At 46.9% G+C, this 27,092-nt stretch overlaps 2 protein-coding genes across 2 annotated transcripts in view; one reads left to right on the top strand and one right to left on the bottom strand.

Annotated features, from left to right (window-relative positions):
* Positions 1–19,268, top strand: part of dnah5l (dynein, axonemal, heavy chain 5 like) — a 42,704-nt gene extending 23,436 nt beyond the window's left edge. Inside the window, 49 exon segments of the mRNA XM_034573101.1 lie at positions 64–198; positions 570–627; positions 729–860; positions 1,290–1,507; positions 1,714–1,848; positions 1,993–2,169; positions 2,544–2,633; positions 2,750–2,884; positions 3,200–3,301; positions 3,404–3,571; positions 3,882–4,088; positions 4,307–4,399; positions 4,638–4,874; positions 5,121–5,186; positions 5,814–5,954; positions 6,261–6,392; positions 6,536–6,646; positions 6,831–6,985; positions 7,203–7,324; positions 7,428–7,657; positions 7,800–7,958; positions 8,032–8,188; positions 8,639–8,784; positions 9,342–9,476; positions 9,581–9,682; positions 9,789–9,902; positions 11,056–11,223; positions 11,982–12,086; positions 12,247–12,360; positions 12,448–12,624; positions 12,842–13,036; positions 13,114–13,269; positions 13,351–13,533; positions 13,683–13,853; positions 13,925–14,176; positions 14,311–14,437; positions 14,610–14,731; positions 14,806–14,955; positions 15,031–15,195; positions 15,374–15,591; positions 15,776–15,831; positions 16,507–16,628; positions 16,737–16,887; positions 17,218–17,417; positions 17,489–17,677; positions 17,826–17,958; positions 18,158–18,366; positions 18,620–18,841; positions 19,038–19,268. Of these exon segments, the coding sequence (XP_034428992.1) occupies positions 64–198; positions 570–627; positions 729–860; positions 1,290–1,507; positions 1,714–1,848; positions 1,993–2,169; positions 2,544–2,633; positions 2,750–2,884; positions 3,200–3,301; positions 3,404–3,571; positions 3,882–4,088; positions 4,307–4,399; positions 4,638–4,874; positions 5,121–5,186; positions 5,814–5,954; positions 6,261–6,392; positions 6,536–6,646; positions 6,831–6,985; positions 7,203–7,324; positions 7,428–7,657; positions 7,800–7,958; positions 8,032–8,188; positions 8,639–8,784; positions 9,342–9,476; positions 9,581–9,682; positions 9,789–9,902; positions 11,056–11,223; positions 11,982–12,086; positions 12,247–12,360; positions 12,448–12,624; positions 12,842–13,036; positions 13,114–13,269; positions 13,351–13,533; positions 13,683–13,853; positions 13,925–14,176; positions 14,311–14,437; positions 14,610–14,731; positions 14,806–14,955; positions 15,031–15,195; positions 15,374–15,591; positions 15,776–15,831; positions 16,507–16,628; positions 16,737–16,887; positions 17,218–17,417; positions 17,489–17,677; positions 17,826–17,958; positions 18,158–18,366; positions 18,620–18,841; positions 19,038–19,268 (7,473 nt within the window).
* A 2,011-nt stretch (positions 19,269–21,279) lies between these two features.
* On the bottom strand, positions 21,280–26,418 carry cavin4b (caveolae associated protein 4b). The gene is made up of 2 exons (XM_034572095.1): positions 24,809–26,418; positions 21,280–22,121 (listed from the first exon to the last, which is right to left on the bottom strand). The coding sequence occupies exons 1-2, from the start codon at positions 25,175–25,177 to the stop codon at positions 21,555–21,557; spliced, it is 936 nt and encodes a 311-aa protein (XP_034427986.1). The 5' UTR covers positions 25,178–26,418; the 3' UTR covers positions 21,280–21,554.
* Positions 26,419–27,092: the final 674 nt, after the last annotated feature.

Genomic DNA, 27,092 nt, shown 5'->3' with positions numbered 1-27,092 from the left:
ATAGCCATATTATCATATTTTATATGCACCTGACTTCATGATATTTGTTTTGTCTTAACACAGGTCCATTATGATTTTGGTCTGAGGAACATTTTGTCCGTTTTGAGGACGCTGGGAGCCGTGAAGAGATCCAACCCGTCAGAGCCAGAGAAGACCGTGGTGATGAGGGTCCTGAGAGACATGAACCTTTCCAAACTGGTGTGTGTGTGTGTGTGTGTGTGTGTGTGTGTGTGTGTGTGTGTGTGTGTGTGTGTGTGTGTGTGTGTGTGTGTGTGTGTGTGTGTGTGTGTGTGTGTGTGATAAGAACTACCTAAAACGACAGAAACCATCTTTGACAAATATTTATTTAACGTCTACTTCATTCTCTGCTAACATGGAGGAGGAGGTTTATGACCTCTACTGCAGCCATCCACCAGGGGGCGATCAACATGATTCACTATAGGAGCTGTCATGTCGTCTAACTGTATTATAACAAGATTATTTGATGATTGATTATTTGTTTGTTACAACAGTGTTTGAAATGATGCTTTGTTCTGGGGTGATTTGATAATGTGAGTGTTTCTGTGCAGGTGGACGAGGACGAACCTTTGTTCATGAGTCTGATCAATGATCTGTTTCCTGGCATCGGTACGTTTCTCAACAACAGACTCACTCATGTCTTTATGATCAGAGATGTGGAGACAAACATGATGTAATCCAGTCGCTCCTCCTCTCCTTCCCTCCGGTAGCTCTGGATAAGGCCGGGTATCCAGACTTGGAGTCGTCCATCTTCAGTCAGGCTCAGAGGGCCGGTCTGATCCCTCACCCCCCATGGATCCTCAAACTGGTTCAGCTCTACGAGACGCAGAGAGTCCGACACGGTACAGATCATCAGACAGAACTTTATTAAACTGTGTGAACGCTGACATCAGGTATTAAACATCCAGCTCTGGTGAGCTCATCTGAGATTACTTGTTGTACCTATGTTTCACCACTAGATGACAGCGTCTGGGTTTAAATGAAAATCTGGAAGTGGACTTTTACATTTCACCACTTATATATAAATAAATATAAATGTATACAATATTATTAAGATTTATCATATTAAGACATTTTAATACGTTTATGTTCCAACATCAAGGTCTTGTTTTAGAGCCGTCCTCGTGGTGGAGAATCATCCAATCCTTCTTCTATTGTTGTCGTTGAAATCGTAGTTTATCGTTGTTTTATTCTTACACAAAGTTCTGGAGTCAGTTTTGGTTGAGCAGCATCATTGAACGTCATGAGTTCAGCTGCTTGTTCTCGTGCAGGTATGATGGCGTTGGGTCCCAGCGGCGCCGGGAAGACGACCTGCATCCACACCCTGATGAAGGCCATGTCGGAATGTGGCTCCCCGCACCGGGAGATGAGGATGAACCCCAAAGCCATCACGGCCTCGCAGATGTTCGGCACGCTGGACGTCACCACCAACGACTGGACCGACGGCATCTTCTCCACACTATGGAGGAAGACGCTCAAGGCCAAGAAGGTTTGATGGACAGACGGTTCAGTTACTCCATAGATTTATAATAACGTAATTAATAACATGTTTATATGACACATTTTAACTGTTTGTGTGTGTGTGTGTGTGTGTGTGTGTGTGTGTGTGTGTGTGTGTGTGTGTGTGTGTGTGTGTGTGTGTGTGTGTGTGCGTGCACGTGTGTGTGTGTTTGTGCGTGCATGCGTGCGTGTCAGGGGGAATATATCTGGATTGTGTTGGATGGTCCGGTTGATGCAATCTGGATCGAGAATCTAAACTCAGTTCTGGATGACAACAAAACTCTGACGCTGGCAAACGGAGACAGAATCGCCATGGCGCCCTGCTGCAAGGTGCCTGTCAGTCATGTGTCAGCCATATGTCAGCCTTTTGCCATCAGCCAATCAGAATCCACTGAATAGCTGAACTGTGGTGAACTGCACTGTGACGTGTAGAAGTTGTGATGTGAAGACACGTCCTCTGTGTTCTGCCTCCAGATCGTCTTTGAGCCCCACAACATCGACAACGCCTCCCCGGCCACCGTGTCCAGGAACGGGATGGTGTTCATGAGCTCGTCTGTGCTCGGCTGGAGCCCCATCCTGCAGGCGTGGCTACAGACGCTCCCGGAGCCGCAGGCCGACGCCCTGAGACTCTGCTTCGACTCCTGCTACCAGGTGGAGAGAGGATCCTGGAGAGGATGTTCAGTAACCAGTGTTTCTTTCAGGCAGCTGAGGATAAACATCTGTTCAATAATCAGTCAGTGTTTCACAGTTTTACTTTTCTTATTGTTTTCTACAAGTTAAAGAGAGTATAAGTTATGATACTGCTACTGAGCAGCAAACAGACTCAGTGAGAGGTTTCCTGAAGAGGTGCAGACCAAACACAGAGAGACAAGAGAGAGAAAACTGGGATTCATCAAGTGACACAAACACCACATGAACATTTATATCTTTAACGGATGCAGGTGGAAACTAGTTTAACATATTAATTAATCAATGTCATCTAATCGTATCCATAATAATAACTCTAGTGTCTGTTCCACCTCCAGGACGTAGTGGACTTTGTCTTCACTGCTGTGTCTCCTAAGATGCAGGTGCTGGAGTGTATGTACATCAGACAGACTGTGGACCTGCTGCAGGTACGACAGCAGATCAGTGTTTATTGTTCATGTTTCTCTGTGACCGGGCAGCAGCTCCAAGTTCACAGAGATTTTCTCCAGGTTGTACTTTTGTCTTCTCTTTCTCCGTGTGTCAGGGTCTGCTCCCAGCCGCGGAGGAGAAGCAGGGCGGCCACGTTGACGTTGGTCGCCTGTTTGTATTTGCGGTCATGTGGTCGCTCGGCGCGCTGCTGGAGCTGGACGACAGAGCCAAGATGGAGGCCTTTCTTAAGGTTTCTGAATTCTCTTCTTCATGGAGGCATCGTCATTCTCTTTGTTCAGACATCCTTAAAATCTACATTCATGTTCCACAGAGGATAAACCCTGGAGGTTTCTGAGTGTTCCTCTAGCGCCACCCTCAGGACAAACTTTATTTTTAGCTGCAGTGCTGGTCAGGCCCTCATGTAATGAAACGTGATACATCAGATTTCTTCAGCTCTTCGTCTGTTTCATTCTGAGAGAAAAGACCTTGAATGATTTGTGTCTCTGGAGGTGTTTTGGACCAACGTGGACTTCGGGATAAAGTGTTGCATGATTTGTGTTTGAAGGGACACGGCTCGTCTCTGGACCTGCCGCACACTCAGGACGACCAGACGATCTTCGAGTTCACCGTCAATGAGCAGGGGCAGTGGGAGCACTGGTCCAACAAGGTGTGTGAACACGAGGCCGCCATCGCTTCGTTGACCTAACCACGTCATCCTTCATCTCTCAGAGTCAAAGCCAACTCATTTACCTTCTCTTCCATGATCCAGGTCCCAGAGTACGTCTACCCCAAAGACCACGTCCCAGACTACTCGTCCATCCTGGTTCCAAATGTGGACAACGTGAGGACGGACTTCCTGACGCAGACCATCATGAAGCAGAGAAAAGCTGTGCTGCTGATCGGAGAGCAGGGAACCGCCAAGACCGTCATGATTAAAGTGAGACACAACGAGAGACGTAACGCAACAAGCTGACAAAGAGGGATTCCATCAACGGTTTAATGTAGTTACACAATAAATAAATGTAATTACACTTCAGTGTTAACAAACGAGGAAAAACTGTCAGTCGAGGAAAACACGTAAATCTGATTAGCCAAAGAACTGGGTCCAAACAGAACCTGTCAACAGAGGGCAGCCCCAGTGGCTGTTAGAGAAACTGCAGCTTCCAGCAGTGTTTGCAGCTAGCTCTTACGCTCAGCTCGCTAATGCAACAGCTACATGTCGTGTTTCTCTCTGGCTCCCCCTGCAGGGCTACACTGGTAAGCTCGACCCGGAGCTCCACCTCAGTAAGACGCTCAACTTCTCGTCTGCCACGCTGCCCGGCATGTTCCAGAGAACCATAGAGAGCTACATCGATAAGAGAATGGGCGCCACCTACGGGCCGCCGGCCGGACGCAGGATGACTGTTCTCATAGATGACATCAACATGCCCGTTATCAACGAATGGGGAGACCAGGTCAGCCTCAAACTCTCTGATTGGTCAATGTCAATTTTTCTTTTACAGTTTACCAATCATACGAGCAATTTTTTTTATTGATAAATTTATAATTAAACATTTTAAATATGATTATCAATACATTTGTCCACATTAACAGTTTCTCTCTTCGTCTTGTCTTAATGACACTTCCTGCTAACCAATCGCTAACTGACACCTCTCCGCCCCGCCTCCCTCAGATAACCAATGAGATTGTGCGTCAGCTGATGGAACAGGGAGGTTTCTACAGTTTGGATCGTCCAGGAGAGTTTATCACCGTGGTCGACGTTCAGGTAACAGCCCTGTGGTTCATGGCTGCCATGTTTTTTACTGTTATTCACCAAAAATAGATTGTTTGGGATCATTAATTAAAGCGTCACATCACTTGTGTGGCTCAGCTTCAGTGTTTCCAGCTTCAGTTGAGTGAAGGAATTCACTTTTAAGACGAGTCTCTGTCATATATCTGCTTCCTGTCTAATGTCCTTTAGCTGCATCAATGTGCTGACTAAAGTTTGTAACAACCTCTAACAGCTGGTGGCGGCCATGATCCACCCCGGTGGCGGTCGGAACGACATCCCTCAGCGCCTGAAGAGGCAGTTCTCCATCTTTAACTGCACGCTGCCCTCCAACTCCTCCATCGATAAGATCTTCGGCACCGTGGCTCAGGGATACTTCTGCCCAGAGAGAGGCTTCCCCGCTGACGTCTGCGACCTCGCCGCCGCCCTGGTGCCCACCACCAGGCGGGTGTGGCAGGCCGTCAAGGCCAAGGTGAAGTATTCAGAGAACTTTTTAAAAATGATATTATGTATTAAGATGTTATAATGTTCTCCTTATATCTAACAGCAGTGCTTTTATTTAACAGATTTAAAATTCTGTAATAAATATATATAAATATACTTTACACAGAAGGAAAGTTCCCCGCTTTTATTGTGAAGATGTATGTTCAGGAAGTACAGATTTCTTCCCTCATCTTGTTCGACAGATGTTTCCACATGTTTGTGTCGGTTTCCTCAGATGTTACCGTCTCCTGCAAAGTTTCATTATATTTTCAACCTGAGGGACCTGAGCAGAATCTGGCAGGTAGGAAACACTTCCTGTTTATATTTTTAATCCTGAAGGAAACAAGAACAAAGAAGAGACAATGATTCTACGTTTTCTGTCGACAGCGACTGTACCAGGTTAAATGTTTAATGTTTAATGTTTAATGTTTAATGTTCAATGTCAGGGTCAGCAATGTTTACATATTACCATACTACAACAAGGAGGGCTTTTATTTTGATATATCTGTACAACATCCTGTGAACCTGTTTATAAAGTTTTAAATGTATTATAACAGAGAATCATATTTAATTAAAGAAAATGTTTATTTGTAATTTGGTTATTGTTGTGTTGTATGTGTGTGTTGGGTTACGTTTGTGTGGTATGTTTGTGTGTGTTTGCATGTGTTGATGGTTGTGTTGTGAGTGTGTTGTGTGTTTGTGTGATGTTGATGGTTGTGTTGTGTTGTGTTGTGAGTTTGTGTGGTGTTGATGGTTGTGTTGTGTTGTGTTGTGAGTTTGTGTGGTGTTGATGGTTGTGTTGTGTTGTGTTGTGAGTTTGTGTGGTGTTGATGGTTGTGTTGTGATTGTGTTGTGAGTTTGTGTGGTGTTGATGGTTGTGTTGTGTGAGTTTGTGTGGTGTTGATGGTTGTGTTGTGTTGTGTGTCAGGGGATCCTGACTGTGAGGTCAGACGTGTGTCAGAGCTCCGCCCTCCTCGCCGCTCTCTTCCATCATGAATGTTTCAGAGTCATCGCCGACCGCTTCATCGACAGCAGCGACCGACAAACCTTCAGCTGCATCATGGAGAAGGTGTGTGTGTGTGTGTGTGTGTGTGTGTGTGTGTGTGTGTGTGTGTGTGTCTCTGTCTGTCTGTCTGTCTGTCTGTCTGTCTGTGTAATAATAATAATAATAATCAAACATATAATAAACTGTGACAAAAAAAAAAAAAGTTTGTGAAGAAGGACAAGAAATAAAATCAGGTCACACGTCCTCAGTTAAAAATCTGATGAAAACAAATGAAGCGATGAAACTATGAACCAATCAGGTTTCACGATGTCCCAGCGCCATCGCCTCTGAGTCGCCACTTTTAGTTTTTCTATAACCCCCGTTGTCCAGATCACAGTGGAGGATCATGGGACAGCTCTGACTGAGCACCCCCAATGGGACAGCTGCTTTGTGGACTTCCTGCGTGACGCTCCGGAGGCGACGGGGGACGAACCCGAAGATGCCGAGCTGGAAGCGCCGAAGGTTCAAACCCAAAAGGACACGTCACATTTAATCATGTCTCATTTTTAATGTTTCATCAATAATTTGTTAATTATTCTGAATTCCTCAAAATTACCACAAATCAGAACAGAGCCAATCAAAAGCCTTTATTACTCGATTGACAGGTGTACGAGCCAATCCCGTCCCTGGACACCCTGGCGGAGCGGCTGTCTGTTTTCCAGGAGCAGTACAACGAGGCGGTACGAGGCGGAGCCATGGACCTGGTCTTCTTCAAGGTGACCGTGGTTCCTGTCAGGCTGATGGCCACCAGCAGGGGGCCATGTTGGATTCAGAGTTGATATTTAAAACTTATCGTAAAACTCTATTTTTATTTCTTGCTGTAGAGGAAGAAGTGAATCTGTCTGTTGTCTCTTTGGTTTTATTGGTTAACGACTCTCTCTATTTAACCTGATACCGCAGGACGCCATGACACACCTGATGCGGATCTCACGGATCCTGCGGACGCAGCAGGGGAACGCCCTGCTGGTCGGGGTGGGGGGGTCGGGGAAGCAGAGCCTGACGAGGCTGGCTTCGTTCATCGCAGGATACCAAACCTTCCAGATCACAATGACCAGGTGTCAATCATTTATTTAACACTTTGATTGTTTAGTTTGGTACATGTCCCATCTGCTACCATGGAGGAGGTTTATGACTTATGTTTGTGTGTGTGTGTGTGTGTGTGTGTGTGTGTGTGTGTGTGTGTGTGTGTGTGTGTGTGTGTGTGTGTGTGTGTGTGTGTGTGTGTGTGTGTGTGTGTGTGTGTGTGTGTGTGTGTGTGTGTGTGTCCTGCAGGTCGTACAGCAGCAGTAACCTGCTGGAGGATCTGAAGGCTCTGTATCGTATCGCTGGTCAGCAGGGGGGAGGAGTCACGTTCCTCTTCACCGACAACGACATCAAAGATGAAGCGTTCCTCGGTACCAGATTGTAAATCATGACAGAATCACAAGGGTTCGTCCTCTGGGGAACATGAATGTGATCAAAAGTCTGTTAGATTTTCATATTTTCTCTCTGCTCCAGAATACATGAACAACGTCCTGGCCAGCGGCGAAGTTTCCAACCTGTTTGCTCGCGACGAGCTGGACGACATCACCCAGGATCTGATTCCTGTCATGAAGCGAGAGCACCCTCGCCGACCTCCGACCTCAGAAAACCTCTACGACTTCTTCCTGTCCCGCGTGCGGAGCAACCTCCACGTCGTCCTCTGTTTCTCGCCTGTCGGGGAAAAGTTCCGTACTCGTGCTCTGAAGGTGAGTTTGAGACCTTCACTGTTTTCTACGGAGTGACGGGGTGAGGTGACATGTGATGACATCACAGGAGGTTACGAGACAGTCGTGAATAAAATATATTAAAAACCACAGTGATGACATCAGCGACCTTTGACCTCAACAGTTCCCGGGGCTGATATCAGGCTGCACGGTCGACTGGTTCCAGCGCTGGCCTCGGGACGCCCTGGTCGCTGTGTCGCATCACTTCCTGTCCCAGTACCAGGACCTCCGCTGCTCAGAGGACGTAAAGCAAAGCGTGGTGGTAACCATGGGAACCTTCCAGGTAACGCTTTCAGTCCAGGTGTGTATCACTGGCAAGTTCGGGCAAACCAATCACACGGCGTCTCTCCCTCCAGGACCTGGTGGCGGAGAAATGTGCCGAGTACTTTGAACGTTTCCGACGTCAAACGTTTGTGACGCCAAAATCCTACCTGTCCTTCATCGACAGCTACAAGATCATCTACGGCGAGAAGATCGCTCACGTGGGCACGCTGGCTGAGCGCATGAAGACAGGTACGACCGGGAACACGCTGGTGTGCATGACGGGTTCAGTCCTGACGGCAAACGTGTGTAAACCTGTGTAAACATGTGTAAACATGTGTAAACCTGTGTAAACCTGTGTAAACCTGTGCTGCGATGGTGACGTGTTGTTTACAAGAAGAGTAGAGCTGCAACAGTTTTCGTAATTGAATCCGTTCATTGATTATAGGTTTTAATAATCGATTTATTTATTTTTGTGCAGCTTCTTCGTCATGAAATGTGACTCAAATGAACAAAAAAGACGCCTGAAAAATCTAAACATGAAGTTTTCAGATTTTTCTCATAATTTGTAGAAAATAGATCAACAAAGAAATGATCGGCAGATTCAGTGAGGATGAAAAGTTCAAACCGACCGATCGTGATGAATTTTGTGAAGGTGACGAAGTCTCGGAAACGCCTCGTTGTTGTTTAATCGTGTTGCAGGTCTGTGTAAACTGATGGAGGCGGAGCAGTCAGTGTCTCAACTCTCCAAGGAGCTGGTGGTGAAGGAGCAGGAACTCGCTGTCGCCTCCCAGAGGGCAGATGAAGTCCTGCTGGAGGTCACTGCGAAAGCTCAGGCTGCTGAAAAGGTCAGAGACACGACTTTGTTATTTTCACGTTTCCATCCAATGTTACCTAGGAGAGAATGATGGTTTTATCCAATCACATCGCAGACAGACGCCAGATGTTGCAGGGAGGAGTCAAAGGTCACGTTACTCTACCTCCTCTGATAATGAACCCACATTTGAGTAGACAACGTTAACGTTAATATAGACGTCATGACGTAGAGAAACGTTGCAGATATTCGACTCTTCGTCATCGGTCTCAGATGGTCCGAGACGATTTCAGACACACAAGCTCCTGTACTTATCCTTTGTGAGGACCATTTTAAACATAGACCCTACAGAGTGGGGACATTTTGACCGGTCCTCCCTTGCTCAGTGGACTATTTGAGGGTTAAGACTTGGTTTTACGGTTAGAATTAGGGTTAGGCATTCAGTTTGGATGAGGTTAGAGTAAGGGGCTAGGGAATGTATAATGTGAATGAGTGTCCTCACTAAGATAGAAGTACAAACATGTGTGCGTGTCTGGTTCTGCCCCCTAGTGGCCACAGGCAGCACAGTAGTACCCAGGTGTTTCTGTGCAGGTGAAGCAGCAGGTGCAGAAGGTGAAGGACAAAGCTCAACTCATCGTCAGCGAGATTGAAGTCGATAAAACAGCAGCAATGTCCAAACTGGAGGCTGCGAAACCAGCGCTGCAGGCTGCTGAGGCTGCACTGCAGGTCTCACACACGCACACACACACACACACACACACACACACACACACACACACACACACACACACTCAGAGTATACACGTAATGTTCCTCTTCCATCTCTACAGACCATTAAACCATCGGACATCGCCACCGTGAGGAAGCTGCAGAAGCCTCCTCATCTCATCATGAGGATCATGGACGTCGTGCTGCTGCTATTCCAGAGGAAGGTCACTCAGTCGTTTCAAATATTCACATCCAGTACGTCGCTGCATCCAGAGGAAACCAGATGTTCCTCTATCATCTCATTTCTTTTCCTTGGTCTGTTTTTCTCAGATCGACCCGGTGACCGCTGACCCAGAGCGACCTTGTCTACGACCTTCGTGGGCTGAGGCCATGAAGCTGATGCAGAATTCGTCGTTCCTCAGCATGTTGCTGAACTTTAGCAAGGTCGCACTTGAGTCAGATTCTGCTGCACGCTCACAATGCTGTTAGAGTCAAGGACACGTCAGAGTCCAGGATTACTGAACGTCCACGTAGATCTGAGACGATAGAACAGAATGCACACACACACACACACACACACACACACACACACACACACACACACACACACACACACACTGGAGTTTATAACTGTGTCAGTGGGAAACTCCCTACTCATCTTATCACACTGCAGCCGTCACCAGCTTTCCAAGCTCTGTGTGTGTGTGTGTGTGTGTGTGTGTGTGTGTGTGTGTGTGTGTGTGTGTGTGTTTGTGTTTGTGCATGCATGCGTGCGTGTCAGGGGGAATATATCTGGATTGTGTTGGATGGCGTGTGTGCGTGTGTGTGTGTGTGTGTGCGTGTGTGTGTGTGTTTCTTACATACCTGCTAAGATGAGGATTAGCCGAGCTGGCATTGAACGGCTGTATGTTTAGAACTGGAAAAACCCTGAACTGTGTGTGTGTGTGTGTGTGTGTGTGTGTGTGTGTGTGTGTGTGTGTGTGTGTGTGTGTGTGTGTGTGTGTGTGTGTGTGTGTGTGTGTGTGTGTGTGTGTGTGTGTGTGTGTGTGTGTGTGTGTGTGTGCGTGCGTGCGTGCGTGCGTGCGTGTGTGTGTCGTGCTTTCCACCTTCAGACTCTTCAGTTCAGTCTGAACCTGAACATCAGGTGTGAAAGGTTCCTCAGAGCAGAAGAGGAGTTCTGGGTCTGGATCAAACTGAACCTGGTTCTGTTGGTTTGCAGTGAAAACACTTTGTTGATAGTTTGGACTTTTGGACCAATCACAGGAAGTAGAGACAGAATCAGACGCCGTCTACAAACCAATCAGAGTCAAGTATAGGTAGACTCCGCCCACGTAGGTGATGACGACAGGACGAACGTTTGTCAGACAAAACTCTTTAGTCCCTAAATTACAACGTGAAACCAGAACTTGAGTTTGAACTGGTTCATGTTCAGTTCAACACAGGAACAGATGCGTTCATTTAGATGAATGAGTGTTTACATTGGAAGCTGCACCATCTGTCTGGTCCATAACTAGTAGTTGAACTGTTGTTGAGACGTTGTGGTGAAGAACATGTAGATGACGATCACAGCGCCTCCTGCTGTCGTCCTGTGCTGCAGGACTCCATCACAGAGGAGGTGGTGGAGCTGCTCGCTCCTTACCTGGAGGTGGACGACTACAACTTGGAGTCCGCCAAGAGGATCTGTGGTAACGTGGCGGGACTCTGCTCCTGGACTCAGGCCATGGCTGACTTCTTCTCCATCAACAAGGAGGTGCTGCCCCTGAAGGTACAGACACAGGAGTCCCAATATAAAACCTCACTCAGTAGATTTCACACCTCCCTTAAGTAAATCATCTGGATGGAATCACACACACTTCGAGAAATCAGTCCTCCAGACACGTCTGATTGTTTTCATCAGGAATTATTCTCTGAGAAATCAGTGAAAATGAGAAACAACCTTTCAAATCCCTCAATGTTAAAGAAAGTGAAAGAAATTCCATGATCCGCCCCTTTCTTCTCCGACATAGACCACACCCCTCCAGCAGGTTTACTGGGAATCGGTTTGTTGACAAACTAACTAACTGGACAGAACATGTAACATACTGGAGACAGAGCAAAGACACAATTCATGTGTGTGTGTGTGTGTCTGTGTGTGTGTGTCTGTGTGTCTGTGTGTGTCTCTGTGTGTGTGTGTGTGTCTGTGTGTGTCTCTGTGTGTCTCTCTGTGTGTCTGTGTGTGTCTGTGTGTGTCTGTGTGTGTCTCTGTGTGTGTCTGTGTGTGTCTCTGTGTGTGTCTGTGTGTGTGTGTGTGTGTGTGTGTGTGTGTGTGTGTGTCTGTGTGTGTCTCTGTGTGTGTGTGTGTCTGTGTGTGTCTCTGTGTGTGTCTGTGTGTGTGTGTGTGTGTGTGTGTGTGTGTGTGTGTGTGTGTGTGTCTCTCTGTGTGTGTGTCTGTGTGTCTGTGTGTGTCTCTGTGTGTGTGTCTCTGTGTGTCTGTGTCTGTGTGTCTGTGTGTGTCTCTGTGTGTGTGTGTCTGTGTGTGTGCAGGCTAACCTGGCCCTGCAGGAGGCTCGTCTTGTGGTTGCTCAGGCGGAGCTCTGCACCGCTCAGGAGCAGCTGGACGCTAAGCAGCGAGAGCTCGACGCCGTGCAGGTGAAACTTTGTCGGACTCACAGATGAACTGATCACATTTCACCTCACGAGTCTGGAAAATTTGTGTTTTTACATGAAAACTGCTCTGATTGGTGGAGACAAACAACTGATTCTAGTTGTATTATGAACTGTAGTGAAATGTGAGTGTGCTGAACTTTAGGCGCTTTACGACGCCGCCATGAAGGAGAAGCAGGACCTGGAGGACGACGCCCAGGCCTGCCGCCAGAAGATGGCCAATGCCACGGCTCTGATCGACGGGCTGGGAGGGGAGAAGGTCAGCTTTCATCCCGCCATCTGTCACTCATTCATCCGTCATACATCTATCCTCTCATCCTTCCACGTCTCCCCTCGTGTGTCTCAGGTCCGTTGGACGGACAGCAGTGCCGGGTTCCAGACGCAGATCAAACACCTGGTCGGCGACGTCCTTCTGTCCAGCGGCTTCCTGTCGTACGCCGGCCCCTTTAACCAGGAGTACCGCCGCCTCCTGCTGGAGCTGTGGAAGAAGGAGATGGAGGGGAAGCTCATTCCCTTCAGTCCTGTAAGACAAAACAAATCCCTTTTCTGTAATTTTAGCTTTTATTTGACAATTCATGGTAAATAAAACAGAAAAGTAAAACAATATATCTGTGTTCAATTAAAATCCTCTGAATATATTTTTCAGTAAACTGAATATTAAAGAATCTGTTCACAGTTAATCTGATCTGATGGAGACATTGAGAATCTTTGTAAAAGTTTAAACTGAGACGTCCCTGCAGGACTTGAATGTGATTGGTCTGCTGGTGGACAACGCCACAGTGAGCGAGTGGAACCTGCAAGGGTTACCCAGCGATGACCTGTCCATCCAGAACGGCATCGTTGTGACGAAGGCGTCCCGCTACCCGCTGCTGATCGACCCCCAGGGTCAGGGCAAGACCTGGATCCAGAACAGAGAGCGAGAGCAGCAGCTGCAGGTGAAGACGCAAAACCATCAATCACAAAACCATCTGCCCTCTGCTGGTGAGGAGTACAAACCTCTTCTGTGTCTCAGGTGACGTCTCTCAACCATAAATATTTCCGATCCCACCTGGAGGACAGTCTGTCTCTGGGGCGCCCCCTGCTGCTGGAGGATGTCGGGGAGGAACTGGACCCGGTCCTCGACAACATACTGGACAAGAACTACCTCAAGTCTGGATCCACATACAAAGTGAGAATTAAACTATCAACGTTTAGTTTCTTTCTTTTTAAAAAGAGTCTCAGGTAACGTCCGTCCTCCTTCATCCTGCAGGTGAAGTTGGGAGATAAGGAGGTGGACGTGATGAAGGGCTTCACGCTCTACATCACCACCAAGCTCGCCAACCCGGCGTACAGCCCCGAGGTCAGCGCCAGGACGGCCGTGGTCGACTTCACCGTCACCCAGCGAGGCCTGGAGGACCAGCTGCTGGGACGAGTCATTCTGCTGGAGAAACAGGTCCACACTGGACAGATAACCAGCTAGTTATACTGGTTATACTGTTAGTGAACAGCTGCTGTGAATTATTCAATCAGTGAAATCAACAGTGATCCTGAATCCTTTTTAACATGTGAATCTGACTCCGTCCCCCCTGTGGGTCTGAGCAGGAGCTGGAGGCGGAGCGAGTGAAGCTCCTGGAGGAGGTGACGTCCAACAAGAGGAAGATGCAGGAGCTGGAGGACAGTCTGTTGTTCAGGCTGACGAGCACACAGGGCTCCCTGGTGGAGGATCAGTCTCTGATCGAGGTGCTGAGGGTCACCAAGACCACGGCTCAGGAGGTACCGTCCGTCAGCTCAGGTTCAGGTTCAGGACTGAAGCTAAAATGAAATCAATAATAAACCTGTTGTAGGTAAGCGAGAAGCTGTCGGTGGCGGCGGAGACGGAGGTGAAGATTAACCAGGCCAGGGAGGAGTACCGTCCAGTGGCCACCAGAGGGAGCATCCTCTACTTCCTGATCGTGGAGATGTCGCTGGTGAACATCATGTACCAGACATCGCTGCGGCAGTTCCTCGGGCTCTTCGACTCGTCCATGCAGAACTCTGCCAGGTCGCAGGTCACCTCCAAACGCATCTGCAACATCATCAGCTTCCTCACGTACCAGGTGCTGCCCCCTGGTGGGGTTTTATGCTTTGTTTTTCGTGTCTGTAATTACGTTTCATGTGCAGACTCTGCCCTCTAGTGTTCGATGAAAAGTGACGTCACTGTCATCCATCAGTAAAGACTGTGTGTCTGCAGGTTTACTGTTACACAGCCAGAGGTCTGTACGAGGAGCACAAGCTGCTCTTCACTCTGCTCTTGGCTCTGAAGATGGACCTGCAGGCACGAATCATCTCCCACCCCGAGGTGCTCACCTTCATCAAAGGTCACAAACAACTCCTCCTCCTCCTCCTCCTCTCTTTGTCTGTTTCTTTGCTCATTAAAGCAGTTTGACAGCGTGTGTGTGTGTGTGTGTGTGTGTGTGCGTGTGTGTGTGTGTGTGTGTGTGTGTGTGTGTGTGTGTGTGTGTGTGTGTGTGTGTGTGTGTGTGTGTGTAGGCGGCGCCTCTCTGGACCTGAACTCTGTAGAATCTAAACCACGACGCTGGATCCTGGACCAGACGTGGCTGAACCTGGTGCAGCTGTCGGTTCTGCCTCAGTTCACTCAGATCCTGACTCAGGTAAGAACCAATCACATGATGTCAGGTAAGAACTGAAACACAGATCTACACATTCAATCTGTCCGTGTGTCCAGGTGAGTCAGAATGAACGTACCTGGAGAAGCTGGTTCGACCACCCAGCTCCAGAGGACGCCGCGCTGCCCGATGGATACGAGGAAAAGCTCGACACCTTCCGGAAGCTTCTGCTCATCCGGAGCTGGTGTCCCGACCGAACCATCGCTCAGGTCTGTCCAGATCTCCGGCAGTGACGGTCTCCTGCTCAGACTGTGATGTTAATGATGTGTGTGTTTGTTGAACAGGCGCGACGCTACATCTCCCAGTCTCTGGGTCAACAGTACGCTGAAGGTTTGGTTCTGGACCTGGACGCCATGTTGGCAGAGAGCGACAACCGGACGCCAATGGTCTGTCTTCTGTCGATGGGCTCTGACCCGACTGAGAACATAGAGCGGCTCGCCAAGAACAAGGTGAGGAACGAGATGAATGAATGGACGGTTAACAGATATCCGTAAATCAGATTAGTTTAGACAAGGTTAATATATGAAGAGACAGAGACACGGAGGTTTTAACAAGACCTGATGCAGGAGTAAAGTAAAGAATAGGTATAAACTGGTCTCACTGTATTTCACTGCTCTCATCCTGCAGGGGGCGCCGTGCTCTCCCATCTCCATGGGGCAGGGCCAGGAGATTCATGCTCGCAGGCTATTGGCCAATAGCATGACAGATGGAGGCTGGCTCCTCCTCCAGAACTGCCACCTGGGACTAGACTTCCTGGATGAGCTGCTGGAGACAGTCACCAAGGCAACACCGGAGAACGTGCACAAAAGTTTCCGGGTGTGGCTGACGACCGACGTGCACCCGAGGTAACTGATGACATCAGACGTGCCCTGCTGGCGCCATCTAGAGGCTGCAGTGTTTATTATAACGATGATTTGATTTAGTAGCGGAGATTAAAATGTGAAGTTTGACCTGAGGGTGGCGCTGGAGTTAAAGACTGGACATCTCCATCTATAATTTAACTGTGTGTGTGTGTCTGTGTGTGTGTAGATTTCCCATCACCTTCCTTCAGTCGTCCATCAAGTTCACCAACGAGCCTCCTCTTGGTAAAAAGATCCTTCACGCAGCAGCAACGTAACATTTATCACTTCCGTTCAATTTTATATACGAAGAATTAAAAAACTCAAAATTTGACAAAATTCACACAACTTTCTAAGTGAAAGTTAACTTTTAAAACTTCTCTGGTTCAGGAAGTAAATTTCAAATTTTCTCCGTTGACGTTTCAGAAAATTCAAAGGTACAAATCTGTGTATATAATCATTCAAAGAGTTCAGGAACTACACATCCCATAAACCATTGTTCCTTACACTGTTTGTATTCACTGTTTCATATAGTGTGGAGTGTTTAACCTAGTTCTGTAACGCTGAACCAATCGTAGCCGACGTGACTTTCACTGCCGTGGTCTCCATGGTAACAGTGAGCTCCATCAATCAGAGAGGTCACTATTACACCTGAGGATTGTGGGTAGTGAAGTACCGCTCCTTGACATTGTGTATAAAACACGTTTTTATGAAAACATAGTTCATTTCATTCAGACTTGTGGCTTCTACAGGATGAAATAAGATCGTAGCTTGTTGTGACCTCGGATGGTTAAAATATTTTGGCTGACAATCAGAATCTTTCTTCAGAAAATGATTTTTACTTCCTGAACCACCGTTCAATTTCTCTTTGTTCTGTTTTGTCGTTTTCTTCATTTCCATACGTTCATGTGTCTCCATCAGGAATGAAAGCAGGACTGAAGAGAACCTTTAATGGTGTGACTCAGGACCAGTTAGAGATCAGTAACCTGCCTCAGTGGAAACCTCTCCTCTACGCGGTCGCCTTCCTCCACACCACTGTTCAGGTGTCTCATCTGTTCTCACGCAAGAAACCACCAGATGAACAAAGTCCGTCATGACGATTCGTTTTATGTTCTCTCTTCCTCCCCTCCCTTCTCTCTGACTCCCGTTAGGAGCGTCGTAAGTTCGGTCCTCTGGGCTGGAACATCCCGTACGAGTTCAACCAGGCAGATTTCACCTCCAGCGTCCAGTTTGTCCAGAACCACCTGGACGACCTGGACTCGAAGAGAGGAGTGAACTGGAGCTGCCTTCGCTACATGCTGGGTCCGACCTCTTTAAACCAGTTACAAACCAGAACAGCACTGACGCTCGATCTGAACAGAAAACTCAGCTCTTCACTACAGTTTTTAGATTCAGCGAATGGTCGAAATTTAACTTTCGGTTTAAGTCACAGGGAAATTAGTCCTCATGTCAACCTGCTTCTTTCTAAAAAGATTTTATTAACCTGAAGAAAAACAGAAATGCCTTAAGTCTTGAAGTCAAACTACCTCCACGAGACACCTGATCCACATCTGACTGAAGTGACAGATACTGAAGTGTCAGTTTATTCTTTAAAAAGCTTCCACGTGACTGTTTCCCCACGTCCGTCCCCAGGTGAGGTCCAATATGGCGGCCGAGTAACCGACGACCTGGACAAGTGTCTCCTGAACACCTTCACTCGTGTCTGGTTCAGCGAGAACACGTTCAGCGACAAGTTCTGTTTCTACAAAGGCTACAGCGTCCCCGCCAAGGTGAAGACGGTTCAGGATGTCCTGCAGCACATCGAGGCTCTGCCGCTGGTCGACTCTCCTGAGGTGAGCGGGCTCAGAAACAGACGGACGTCCAGGTTCACACCTCTTTTACTAACGAAGCCTTTCGTCTGCAGGTGTTTGGGCTCCACCCCAACGCTGACATCACATACCAGACCAACCTGGCCAATGAGACGCTCAGCACCATTATCAACATCCAACCAAAAGACAGCGGGGGAGGGGCTGGGGAGACCAGGGAAACCAGCGTGCAGAGGCTGGCCAATGAGATGCTGGAGAAGCTGCCACCTGACTACGTCCCGCATGAGGTGCGTGTTTAATGATGAAAGGTTAAAGTGAAAAACTCCAGATCTAAACCATCGGATCTAAATAATACAAACGAATAGATCCCATCACACACGTCACATGTTTCTCTGCACAAATGTTAAGTAACTCAAGTGTATGTGTGTTTTGAAGGTTAAAGGTCAACTGCAGAAGATGGGTCCACTTCAGCCAATGAACATCTTCCTCCGACAGGAAGTGGAGCGCATGCAGCGAGTCATCAGCAGCGTTCGGAGCACGCTCACTGACCTCAAGCTGGCCATCGATGGTCCGTCACCACACACACACTCACAACCACACACACACACACACACACACACACACACACACACACACACACACACACACACACACACACACACATACACACACACACACACACACACACACACACACACACACACACACTCACAACCACACACCCAACCACACACACACACACTAGGTTCATATCCTTCTCGCTGCAGGCACCATCATCATGTCGGAGGACCTGCGTGATGCTCTCGACTGCATGTTCGATGCTCGGATCCCTCGCCTGTGGCTGCGGCTCAGCTGGCCGTCGGCCACGTTGGGTTTCTGGTTCAGTGAGTTACTGGAGAGGAACCAGCAGCTCAGCGGCTGGATCAGCAGCGGCCGACCAAACCAGTTCTGGCTCACTGGTTTCTTCAACCCTCAGGTTTGTAAAGTGTAAATGAAGATGGACGACACTTCGTCACTTCCTCAGACGACAAAAGTTTTTAAGCAATTGTTCTCAATCACATCCAGTTACGTGTGTGTGTGTGTGTGTGTGTGTGTGTGTGTGTCTGTGTCTGTGTGTGTGTGTGTGTGTGTGTGTGTGTGTGTGTGTGTGTGTGTGTCTGTGTCTGTGTGTGTGTCTGTGTGTGTGTCTGTGTGTGTGTGTGTGTGTGTGTGTGTGTGTGTTCTTGAAGGGTTTCCTGACCGCCATGCGACAGGAGACAACTCGCTCCAACATCTCCAGGGGCTGGGCCTTGGATACGGTTACCCTTAGCAACGACGTCACCAAAATGATGAGGGAGGACGTGTCAGCCCCGCCCCCCGTGGACGTGGGCGGGGTCTACATCTACGGCCTCTTCCTGGACGGCGCGGGGTGGGACCGGCGTGGAGCCAAACTCACCGAGGCTCTGCCCAAGGTTCGTGTGTTTAATACAAAAATACCAATATAAAAAAACTTACAAAATGAAACAATCAAAATTACATTACATACATTAAAATGAATGAATGTAAAATATGGTAACAATTTTAATACAAAAATAAAATACTAATTAAATACTAATAGATAATAAATAATGAATAGAACAAGAAGTAAGTAAATCTCTCCGTCCTCAGGTCCTCTTCACTCCTCTCCCCGTGGTCCACGTCTACGCCGTCAGCGCCGCCAACATGGCCGACAGTAAGCGCCAGGCCGCGGGGGGGGCCTTCAGCCTGTATTCGTGTCCGGTTTACAAGAAACCACGTCGCACCGACCTGAACTTCGTCTTCTCTCTGCAGCTCAGGAGTTCGCAGCCGGCCGAGCACTGGACGCTGCGAGGCGCCGCTCTGCTCTGCGACTGCAAGTGATGACGTCACACAGTCTTAGATTAGTGGAGTTAAACGTCTGTTAGAGACGCCACGACAGAGGGTCCGGGTTCAGTGGGACCTCTTTCTCTTACTTTGACTTTAAAATTTAAAATTCAGATTTGAGCTCAGATGTCATCTCGTCTTTTAATGAAGATCTTTTGATTTGTTGTTGATAAAGAATCAAACTTTGGTTTTTAACTGTGTGAACTTTCTTGATCCTTTTTAGAATAAATGTCTAATCAGACTTTGAACATCTGTTTTTAACTCTGAGTTCAAATTGATGAAATCTTTTGATTTGTCTCTTAAAGTAAAAAACCTCATCAGAGTAAATATTTTAAAATAAAAGACTCATTTCTTTATTGAAGTAGATTTTTAAGAGAAGAATCAGATACAGACAATAACAATAAAACAACAGTCAGTACAAAGAAATGTACTTCACATCAGATCACTCTTTACTTTCTCTGTGTGTTCTTGAGTCTTTACAGTTGCTGTGTTTAATATTAAAATCAATAAAAAACCTTAAATGACAGTTTGCGATTAATGATTTACAAACTTTTATTTTCTCAACATGACAAACAGCTTCGATAGAACGTCACTGACAAACTACAGCCATGCAGTCACTCAGCACCAGAAACTGAAAAACACAGAACACTAGAAAAACTCTGATCATCTGAACATCATGAACTTTTAAATAAATGAGGTCCTGAAATGTTCCTCACATGTTCTGGAGGTTCTGCATGTGAGAACAAATGTCTGAGTCAGTGTCTCTGGACATGTTCTGGATCTTCTCCTGCAGCCTCCTAGTAAAATGTGTGTAACATGTCCTCGTGAGTCCATGTGAGGACACAGCAGGACAATGTGTGGAAGCTTCCCAGAGAGCGAGTGGACGTGTGGATGAGGTTTCTAACACGAGACGGACGTGAAACTGGAAGAACACAAACATCTCAGGATGAAGAAGAGGAGCCGTACACGTAGAAGACGAAGACGTCAACTTGGAAACACGAGGAGGTTCCAGATCTTTTGGTGATGAGGGCCGACGCCGGTGTGGATGAGCTGTAAACAACAACACTGATCTTTCCACAGCAGAGTTTATACGTCATGTCCGGCCTCCTGCTGCTCTACAGGCTCCGCCCCTGCTGCTCTACAGGCTCCGCCCCTCGCCTGGATGTTCCCACATGTTCCTGTTTGAACGAGTCGGACCCGACAACCTGCTGCTGCTGCTTCACAAACACCAACTACACAACATGTACACACACTGATCATGTGTGAAAACATCACAGTGAAAATGTTTCTTACAGAATAAACTCTTTAGTCTTTAATTTCAGTTTGGAGACATAAACACAGTTTGATGATGCAGCTCTATAAACTAGTTTCAATGCTTCAACAGGCCGAGCTGTAAAATTAAATATATACTCTGAAATAAAAGAAACTGAAATGTGGAAATATACATGTATTAATATGTGTGTGTGTGTGTGTGCAGATATAACATCAGATTAAAGGGGTCTGCTCTGCCGTCAGGTCTGTAGTTTGACTCCCGGCTCTGAAAAAACACTTGTTTCTTGTTTCCTCAGGAAAACGTGTCAGTCAAGAACTGTAATTTTTGCGGTTAATTTATTTCTAGTGTAGAATGTGATCACTCCTCACAGGTCAAAGGTTAATGAATATTAAAGTAAAAATAAATATTATTTAATATTTAATCAATCAATAAGGAAGTGGTTCTACTCTGCTATTTAAATGTTTTACTTGGGTGATAAGATAATTGTTATACTGTGTAAATATGACAAATGATTTTATTTAGTTCAACTTACACACAGATATTCATGTTTTACTCTGTGATTTTACATTTTCACTTTAATCATTGAACATTTTACAAAACCAAACACACAATGAAATGTCTCCTGTGTAGAAACAGAGAGCAGCAGCAGAGTGAAGATGATGAAGATGATGATGAGGAAATGAATGTTTCTCCACAGTCAGTGTTTATTGCTGACAAAATAAAAAGATTATCTCTAAATGTTCTGATGAATAATAATAATGATTAAAATAAAAGTGTCCGGAACTCGTGTCACCTCAGTGATTTCAGGAGTTAGTTTTGTTGTTGTTCTTATTGGATCTGCGACCGGTACGTTCCACTTCCTTCAGTCACTTTCAAACTAAAGTTAAACTTCATTATTCTCTCTCCTGCAGCTCTGCTTGGCAGCAGCGCCCCCTACAGACTTTAACCGCTCCTTCTGTGTGGTCACAGTAGTCCAAAGAAAACGCCCCAGATCTCATCACTGTCACGATTTACGATAACTGCTTCATGTCGTACATCGGCACCTCTGACTCCTCCGCCTTGCCCTCGTCGGCAGCCATCTTGGCAGCATCTTGGCTGCCCTTGCGGCCCTTGGGTGGAGGGATGGGCACGGCTCCGTCCGTGGCGCCCTCGGCTCCTTCCTGGCCCTCCGCCACAGTCCTCTCCTTCTTCAGGTTGAGCTTGGCCGGGACGCTCTTGCTGATGGTCTCCTTCAGCCTCTCGCCCGACTGCTTCAGCCTCTCTCCGGACTGACGGATCTTCTCACGCCTCTCAGCCGTCACGATGCGCTCACCGAATTTGTTGACCTTGGTGCCCAGGTTATCGCGGGTCTTGCTCATGTTCTCCTTGGAGAAAGTGGCTTTGAAGCTCTCGATGCGAGTCAGGCCCGTTTTCTTCATGCGGCCGGCAGCTGAGGAGTCGGCCTCCTCCACTACCATGTACTCCTCGTCCGACTCTGGAGGAAGCTCGAACTTGTCCGGTTCCACCTCACCTCTGGCGCCACCACTGGGTTCTGCTGACTCGTTGCCGGGTGTAATGGCCTTCACCTCCTGGTCGCCCTGAGGGAGGAGAACACAGGACAGAGCGTGAACCTCAGTGAACATCACGAGTAAATGAAGAAACAAATCAAGGTGTCGTTCATTGGACACACAAACATCTCATTCTAATGTACAAAGTCCGACCAAAGTCAGGTTTGAATCTGTGTTTGGTGAAAGTGTCTCATGCAGACTGTTCGTGCACAGGCCTTGATCCTGCCTCCATAAATAAACGCAGCACCTGTTCCTGCAGCTCAGGCGCTGCTGCAGGAAGCTAAACATATCAGCGCACAGAGAAATGCTGGATCACTTTCAGCTCCAGGCCTCGTCATGGCGTGCATGTCTCTACCCGTACGATCGGGTTACACTCAACATGAAATGGAGCAAAAATGTTGAGGCTGAATCTACAAACTGACCCAGATCTTTACACGTCAGAGGAGCTGGATTCACGATCAGATGCTCGAATTCTGACGCCTGATTCTGCTCTGAGCTCCACAATGAAAAGTATAAAATGAAGTTTAACTGTTCATGAAGTCTGTCAGTTTTTGATCTGTGGTCGAATGTGACCAGGACAGATGCACTAACTGATGTTGTGGGTTTATAAATCTGTTGAGGACCTTTAACCTCCAGTCTGAAGACACCTGAGCTGAAAAGCCAAAGTGAGAAAATGTGCGAAAACTCTTTTTCATTGAGTAACATGAGGGAACTTAAACATGAGGAAACTTAAACATGAGGGAACTTAAACATGAGGAAACTTAAACATGAGGAAACTTAAACATGAGGAAACTTAAACATGAGGAAACTTAAACATGAGGAAACTTAAACATGAGCGAACTTAAACATGAGGAAACTTAAACATGAGGAAACTTAAACATGAGCAAACTTAAACATGAGGAAACTTAAACATGAGGGAACTTAAACATGAGGGAACTTAAACATGAGGGAACTTAAACATGAGGAAACTTAACGTCCTTCATGCTAAAACACATAGCTTCAAATGAATATTCATGCTAGTTTGCTGACTGGTGTGCAGCATGATGCTAACTGGAGCTCATAGGTGTGATGTGACACTTGATAGTGGAGCTGACATTTAGCGAAGCTTTGACCGAAGGAAGAAGTGAGCTACATGTAGCATAATGCTAACGCTACAACATCTGCAGCTCAGTGATCAACACGTCTGAGTCTTGTTTGTTTTCATCCATGAACTGAAATGTGGAGACTGTTTTTCATTGGTCAGTTCAGTGACTTTGATGTGTCCCGTCATGTTTCTACAGAAATTAGAAACTGCTCCCTAACTTGTGGAGCTGCTGCTCAGAGACAGTTTCTTGTTGGTCAGTGAATCTTAGACGAGTTGACAAGTTGAATTTTGAGACTTTGGAGGCGGGGTCTGCAGCTGATGCTCCCCTCCTTTGATTGGTCACTTTGAACACTCCAGTCCGCAGCCGCTCTACGATCTGTTTTTCTTGGTGTGCAAGTGAAAAAGCCCAAAGTCTGTGATGAAGGGAGCTCACCTCCCTCACAGAAAACTCTAAAGCTCCTGAAACACATGAAACACCTCGTCAGTAGACCACACCCACTTCTGCATTCGTGTGATGTCACGTGTCATCGTTATAAAATCCGGAACAGTCGTTAGACGAGCTGCATGATTACGCATGTCTGACACGCCCCCTAACAAAGCCAGGTAAGGCGAGAGCAGAGACCGACATTTTGTATGTGCACTGGAAGTGGTTGACCAATCAGAATAGAGTGGATCAGCTGACCAATCAGAGCAGACTGGGCTTTATCAGGAGGGGGGCCTTCAAAATACAGAGGCTGAAAAGAGGAGCTGCAGCGATGGACAGGCTGAGGAGCGTGATGTGTTTTCTGAACTTTAGAGCGTGAAAACATTTTACTGTCATAACATCAGTCATAATATCAACCTGAAGAGGAACCGAACGTGTGTCCTTTAATATTTAATGTAGTAAAATGAAGCAGCGCTGAGACAGAAAGTGTAACAGAACACAAGAAGCTCGAGGGAGGGTCAAAGGTCACAAGCCCCATGACATCACAGTTATGTGTCGAACCCCCACAGCTTCAGCTCCGGCTGACGGAGGGGATTTCCTCCATCAGTCCGACTGACACCTTGTGTCACTCAGAACGGACCAAATGTCGAGAACAGCCTATTAGCAGCTAACGAATGATTTTATAACCGAGGGACCCTCATTAGCTAATCCAGAGAGGGAGAGAGGACGGGAGAGAGAGCACACAACTATATTAGGAGATGATGAATCTTCAGACTCAGAATAACTTGGTCCGTCAGCGCTCAGCTGGCACAGTCACTTACAGCACAGCAGCTCCAGCACCTTAGATCGTAACTGTCTGTGATGTCAAGAAAAACCTGCAGTGCAATTTCCTCTCTACATTTTTTTAGTCTTGATAATCAAACAATCAATATAATTATCAAGATAATCAACATGTTGCAGCTGTGAGTTATAGTTTATATCTTCACCAGGTTTCATGCTCCTCCGTCGACTGTGAACATGAAACAAGGCAGCTCAGCATCGTCAGGGTCAACGTATCTCCGGGGTTGTACCACTGCACATAGGCAACTGGATCAGTTCAAAGTAGAAAACGATCAGAACATTGAAGGTCCATTTCCACAGATCATAAAGAACCAGAAGAAACAAAATGGTGCTTGACACTGGAACAAATTTCCAGCCAATGAATCTTACCTGATAAATGACCACCCTGAACTTGTTCTTGGCCAGGAGGTCGCCCTGGGTGACCTCCACCTTCTTCACCCGGATGTTCTGGTTCTCCACACGCACCCTGACGTCCTTGATGTGGCGGCTGACCTTACGTGTCTTCTCCAGCAACCGGTTGACGGTGGAGCTGGTGTTGGCGTGGTCGCTGGTCAGCTTGACAACATCGGTCTGGATGGTCTTCACTGTGTTCTCCAGCTCCAACTGACGCTCCTCCATACGCTGCTGTGTGGTCTGGACGCTCTCCATGAGGCCCGCCACGCGCTCCAGCAACGCCATGATGTTGCCTGCATCATCTCCGCCTCCCCCACCTGAAGGCATGCCCGCTTTGTCTGTCATTCTTGCTTGTCGGTTTGCGTTGGGTCCCCGTCAGAACCCAGTGATCCAAATATTAAACAGAAGAACGGAAGAAGAAGAGTAGATCTATTTCAGATGACAGGAATTCTGATGAAAAGTGGAATCAGAGGAAATAAAATGGGAAGAGTTTTAGTTAAAACATCTGAGGATCCAAAGAAAAAGAGGGAGCACGACTGAGAAGGACCTGAAACCTCTGGAAGAAGGAGGACAGGAGGAGCAGATCACCCCTCTGCAACTCAAGGTTTACCCTGAAACTGGTCAGATCAACTGACTCCACCCTGCTGGGAGAAGGAGGGAGGGAGGACCGGACCCGACAGGACGGAGGGAGGGATAGATCTCTGTGTTGTAAAGTGAGTGACCAGACTGGAAAAAATAATTGAGATCTCATTCCAAGTTTATCTTCTTCTTCCAACTTGTTTAGAGAAGTCATGTCAAACTCCTGAAGGCCTTAAGAAACATGAAACCCAGGAACCTCTCACCAATCAGACAATTTAAAAATGGAAATGGATCTTGTAGGAATGTATGTGTTAATGAGTGAGTTGGATAAAGAGTGACATGGATCCCAGCCTCACTCTGTGTTCTCTGCTGCTAAAAATACAGCGAGGGTAAAGTGACTCCCTGCGCCTCTTTGGGAGATGAGTGTATTAAAAGGAATGGAACTCCACCTTCCATCTTCTCTTCCATCATCCATCAATCAACCGTCACCTTTTCACTTGTTCTGTGAAAAGCTATGTTACAGTTTTGTTGGCGTTCCCAGGCCTACCGACAAACAGCTAGCTTTGAAACAAGCATTCTTAATTGGAATACCTTTGCCGCGATGTTGGTTCGTTTGTTGAATCAGGTCGTTCCATGTTGGCCAAATGGACCGAAGCCTGAGAGGACAACTTTGAGTCAGAGCACAGACATCCATTAGAATCAGCTCATGATTCGCTGGATATTGAGGGTGTGGTTGGACAGCTGCGTTCAGAGTCAGTGGAAAGACACAGACATTTAGTTTTTATCCCTGAGTTTTATGAATTCATGAAGATTCCCACAACATTGCTCCACATTAACGGAGCTGGTTCAAAAATATGAAATTAGCCTGAATCTGCTGCTCCGACGCAAATGTACCTTCTATTTATCTTGAATGTAACATGGCTGAAAGAGACTCTAGTCGTCCCTAACCCTCAAATGACGAGTGGTATAGATATGTGAATGGATTTCTAGAGAGGATTTTTGAATTTTGCAGTTTCCTACAAGTTTTCTTGTGGTAGTTAGAACAACTACTCCTTAAGGTGCAATGAACTTGTATAGTCTTCTGAATGTTTGTGACAATGAACATAACTCAAAATATCTGAAGCTTTAATCAATGAACCACCTGGAGACCTGTCCACTGACACTTCAGCCCCTTTGGTTTTGGATTCATTAGAAGCCAGGATGAGTCTGAAGGTTCAGAGCTGATGATCAAACCAAACAGAAGAAGTAGGAAGACAGAGTGTTAGGATGTGAAGAGCTGAGAAAGAAGGGATGAAGAATGAAAGGGACTCCCCACTGTCTAAACCACTCCACCAGCTGCTGCCTATATTTATCACCACTATATTTAACTCCACCTCTCTGGAGAAGATTCATTACTCCTTCACTGAAGGTGGGTGGAGTCTTCAGCTCAATGTTAATGAGCCTGAAGTTCAAACAACTGACTTGAATTTCTGATATGTTTCCGTTTCCTTGGAGGAGCATCTAGTGGTCCTGTGAGGAATTACTTTGTATCACCACTCAGCAGCATGCCGCCACCTTGTGGCTGAGGAAGGTTATGACTGTCACCCTGTTTAAGTTAATGGCAGCTCCCAAAAGTGAAGCCAGAGATGACATCATGTATTAATCTGGGTGACTCCGAAAATTTAGAGACAAATAAAGATAT

Source organism: Hippoglossus hippoglossus, chromosome 20, assembly GCF_009819705.1.
Source record: "Hippoglossus hippoglossus isolate fHipHip1 chromosome 20, fHipHip1.pri, whole genome shotgun sequence".
Lineage (NCBI taxonomy): Eukaryota > Metazoa > Chordata > Actinopteri > Pleuronectiformes > Pleuronectidae > Hippoglossus > Hippoglossus hippoglossus.
This window is presented reverse-complemented; position numbering and strand designations above follow the sequence as displayed.

What these genes read in the sequence shown, in the direction of transcription:
- cavin4b (XM_034572095.1), bottom strand. Translation starts at nt 25,177, where the DNA reads ATGACAGACAAAGCGGGCATGCCTTCAGGTGGGGGAGGCGGAGATGAT. An exon ending in TCAGGGTGGTCATTTATCAG is followed by an intron (nt 22,122 to 24,808) that starts GTAAGATTCATT and finishes CTCCTCCCTCAG; the next exon opens with GGCGACCAGGAGGTGAAGGC.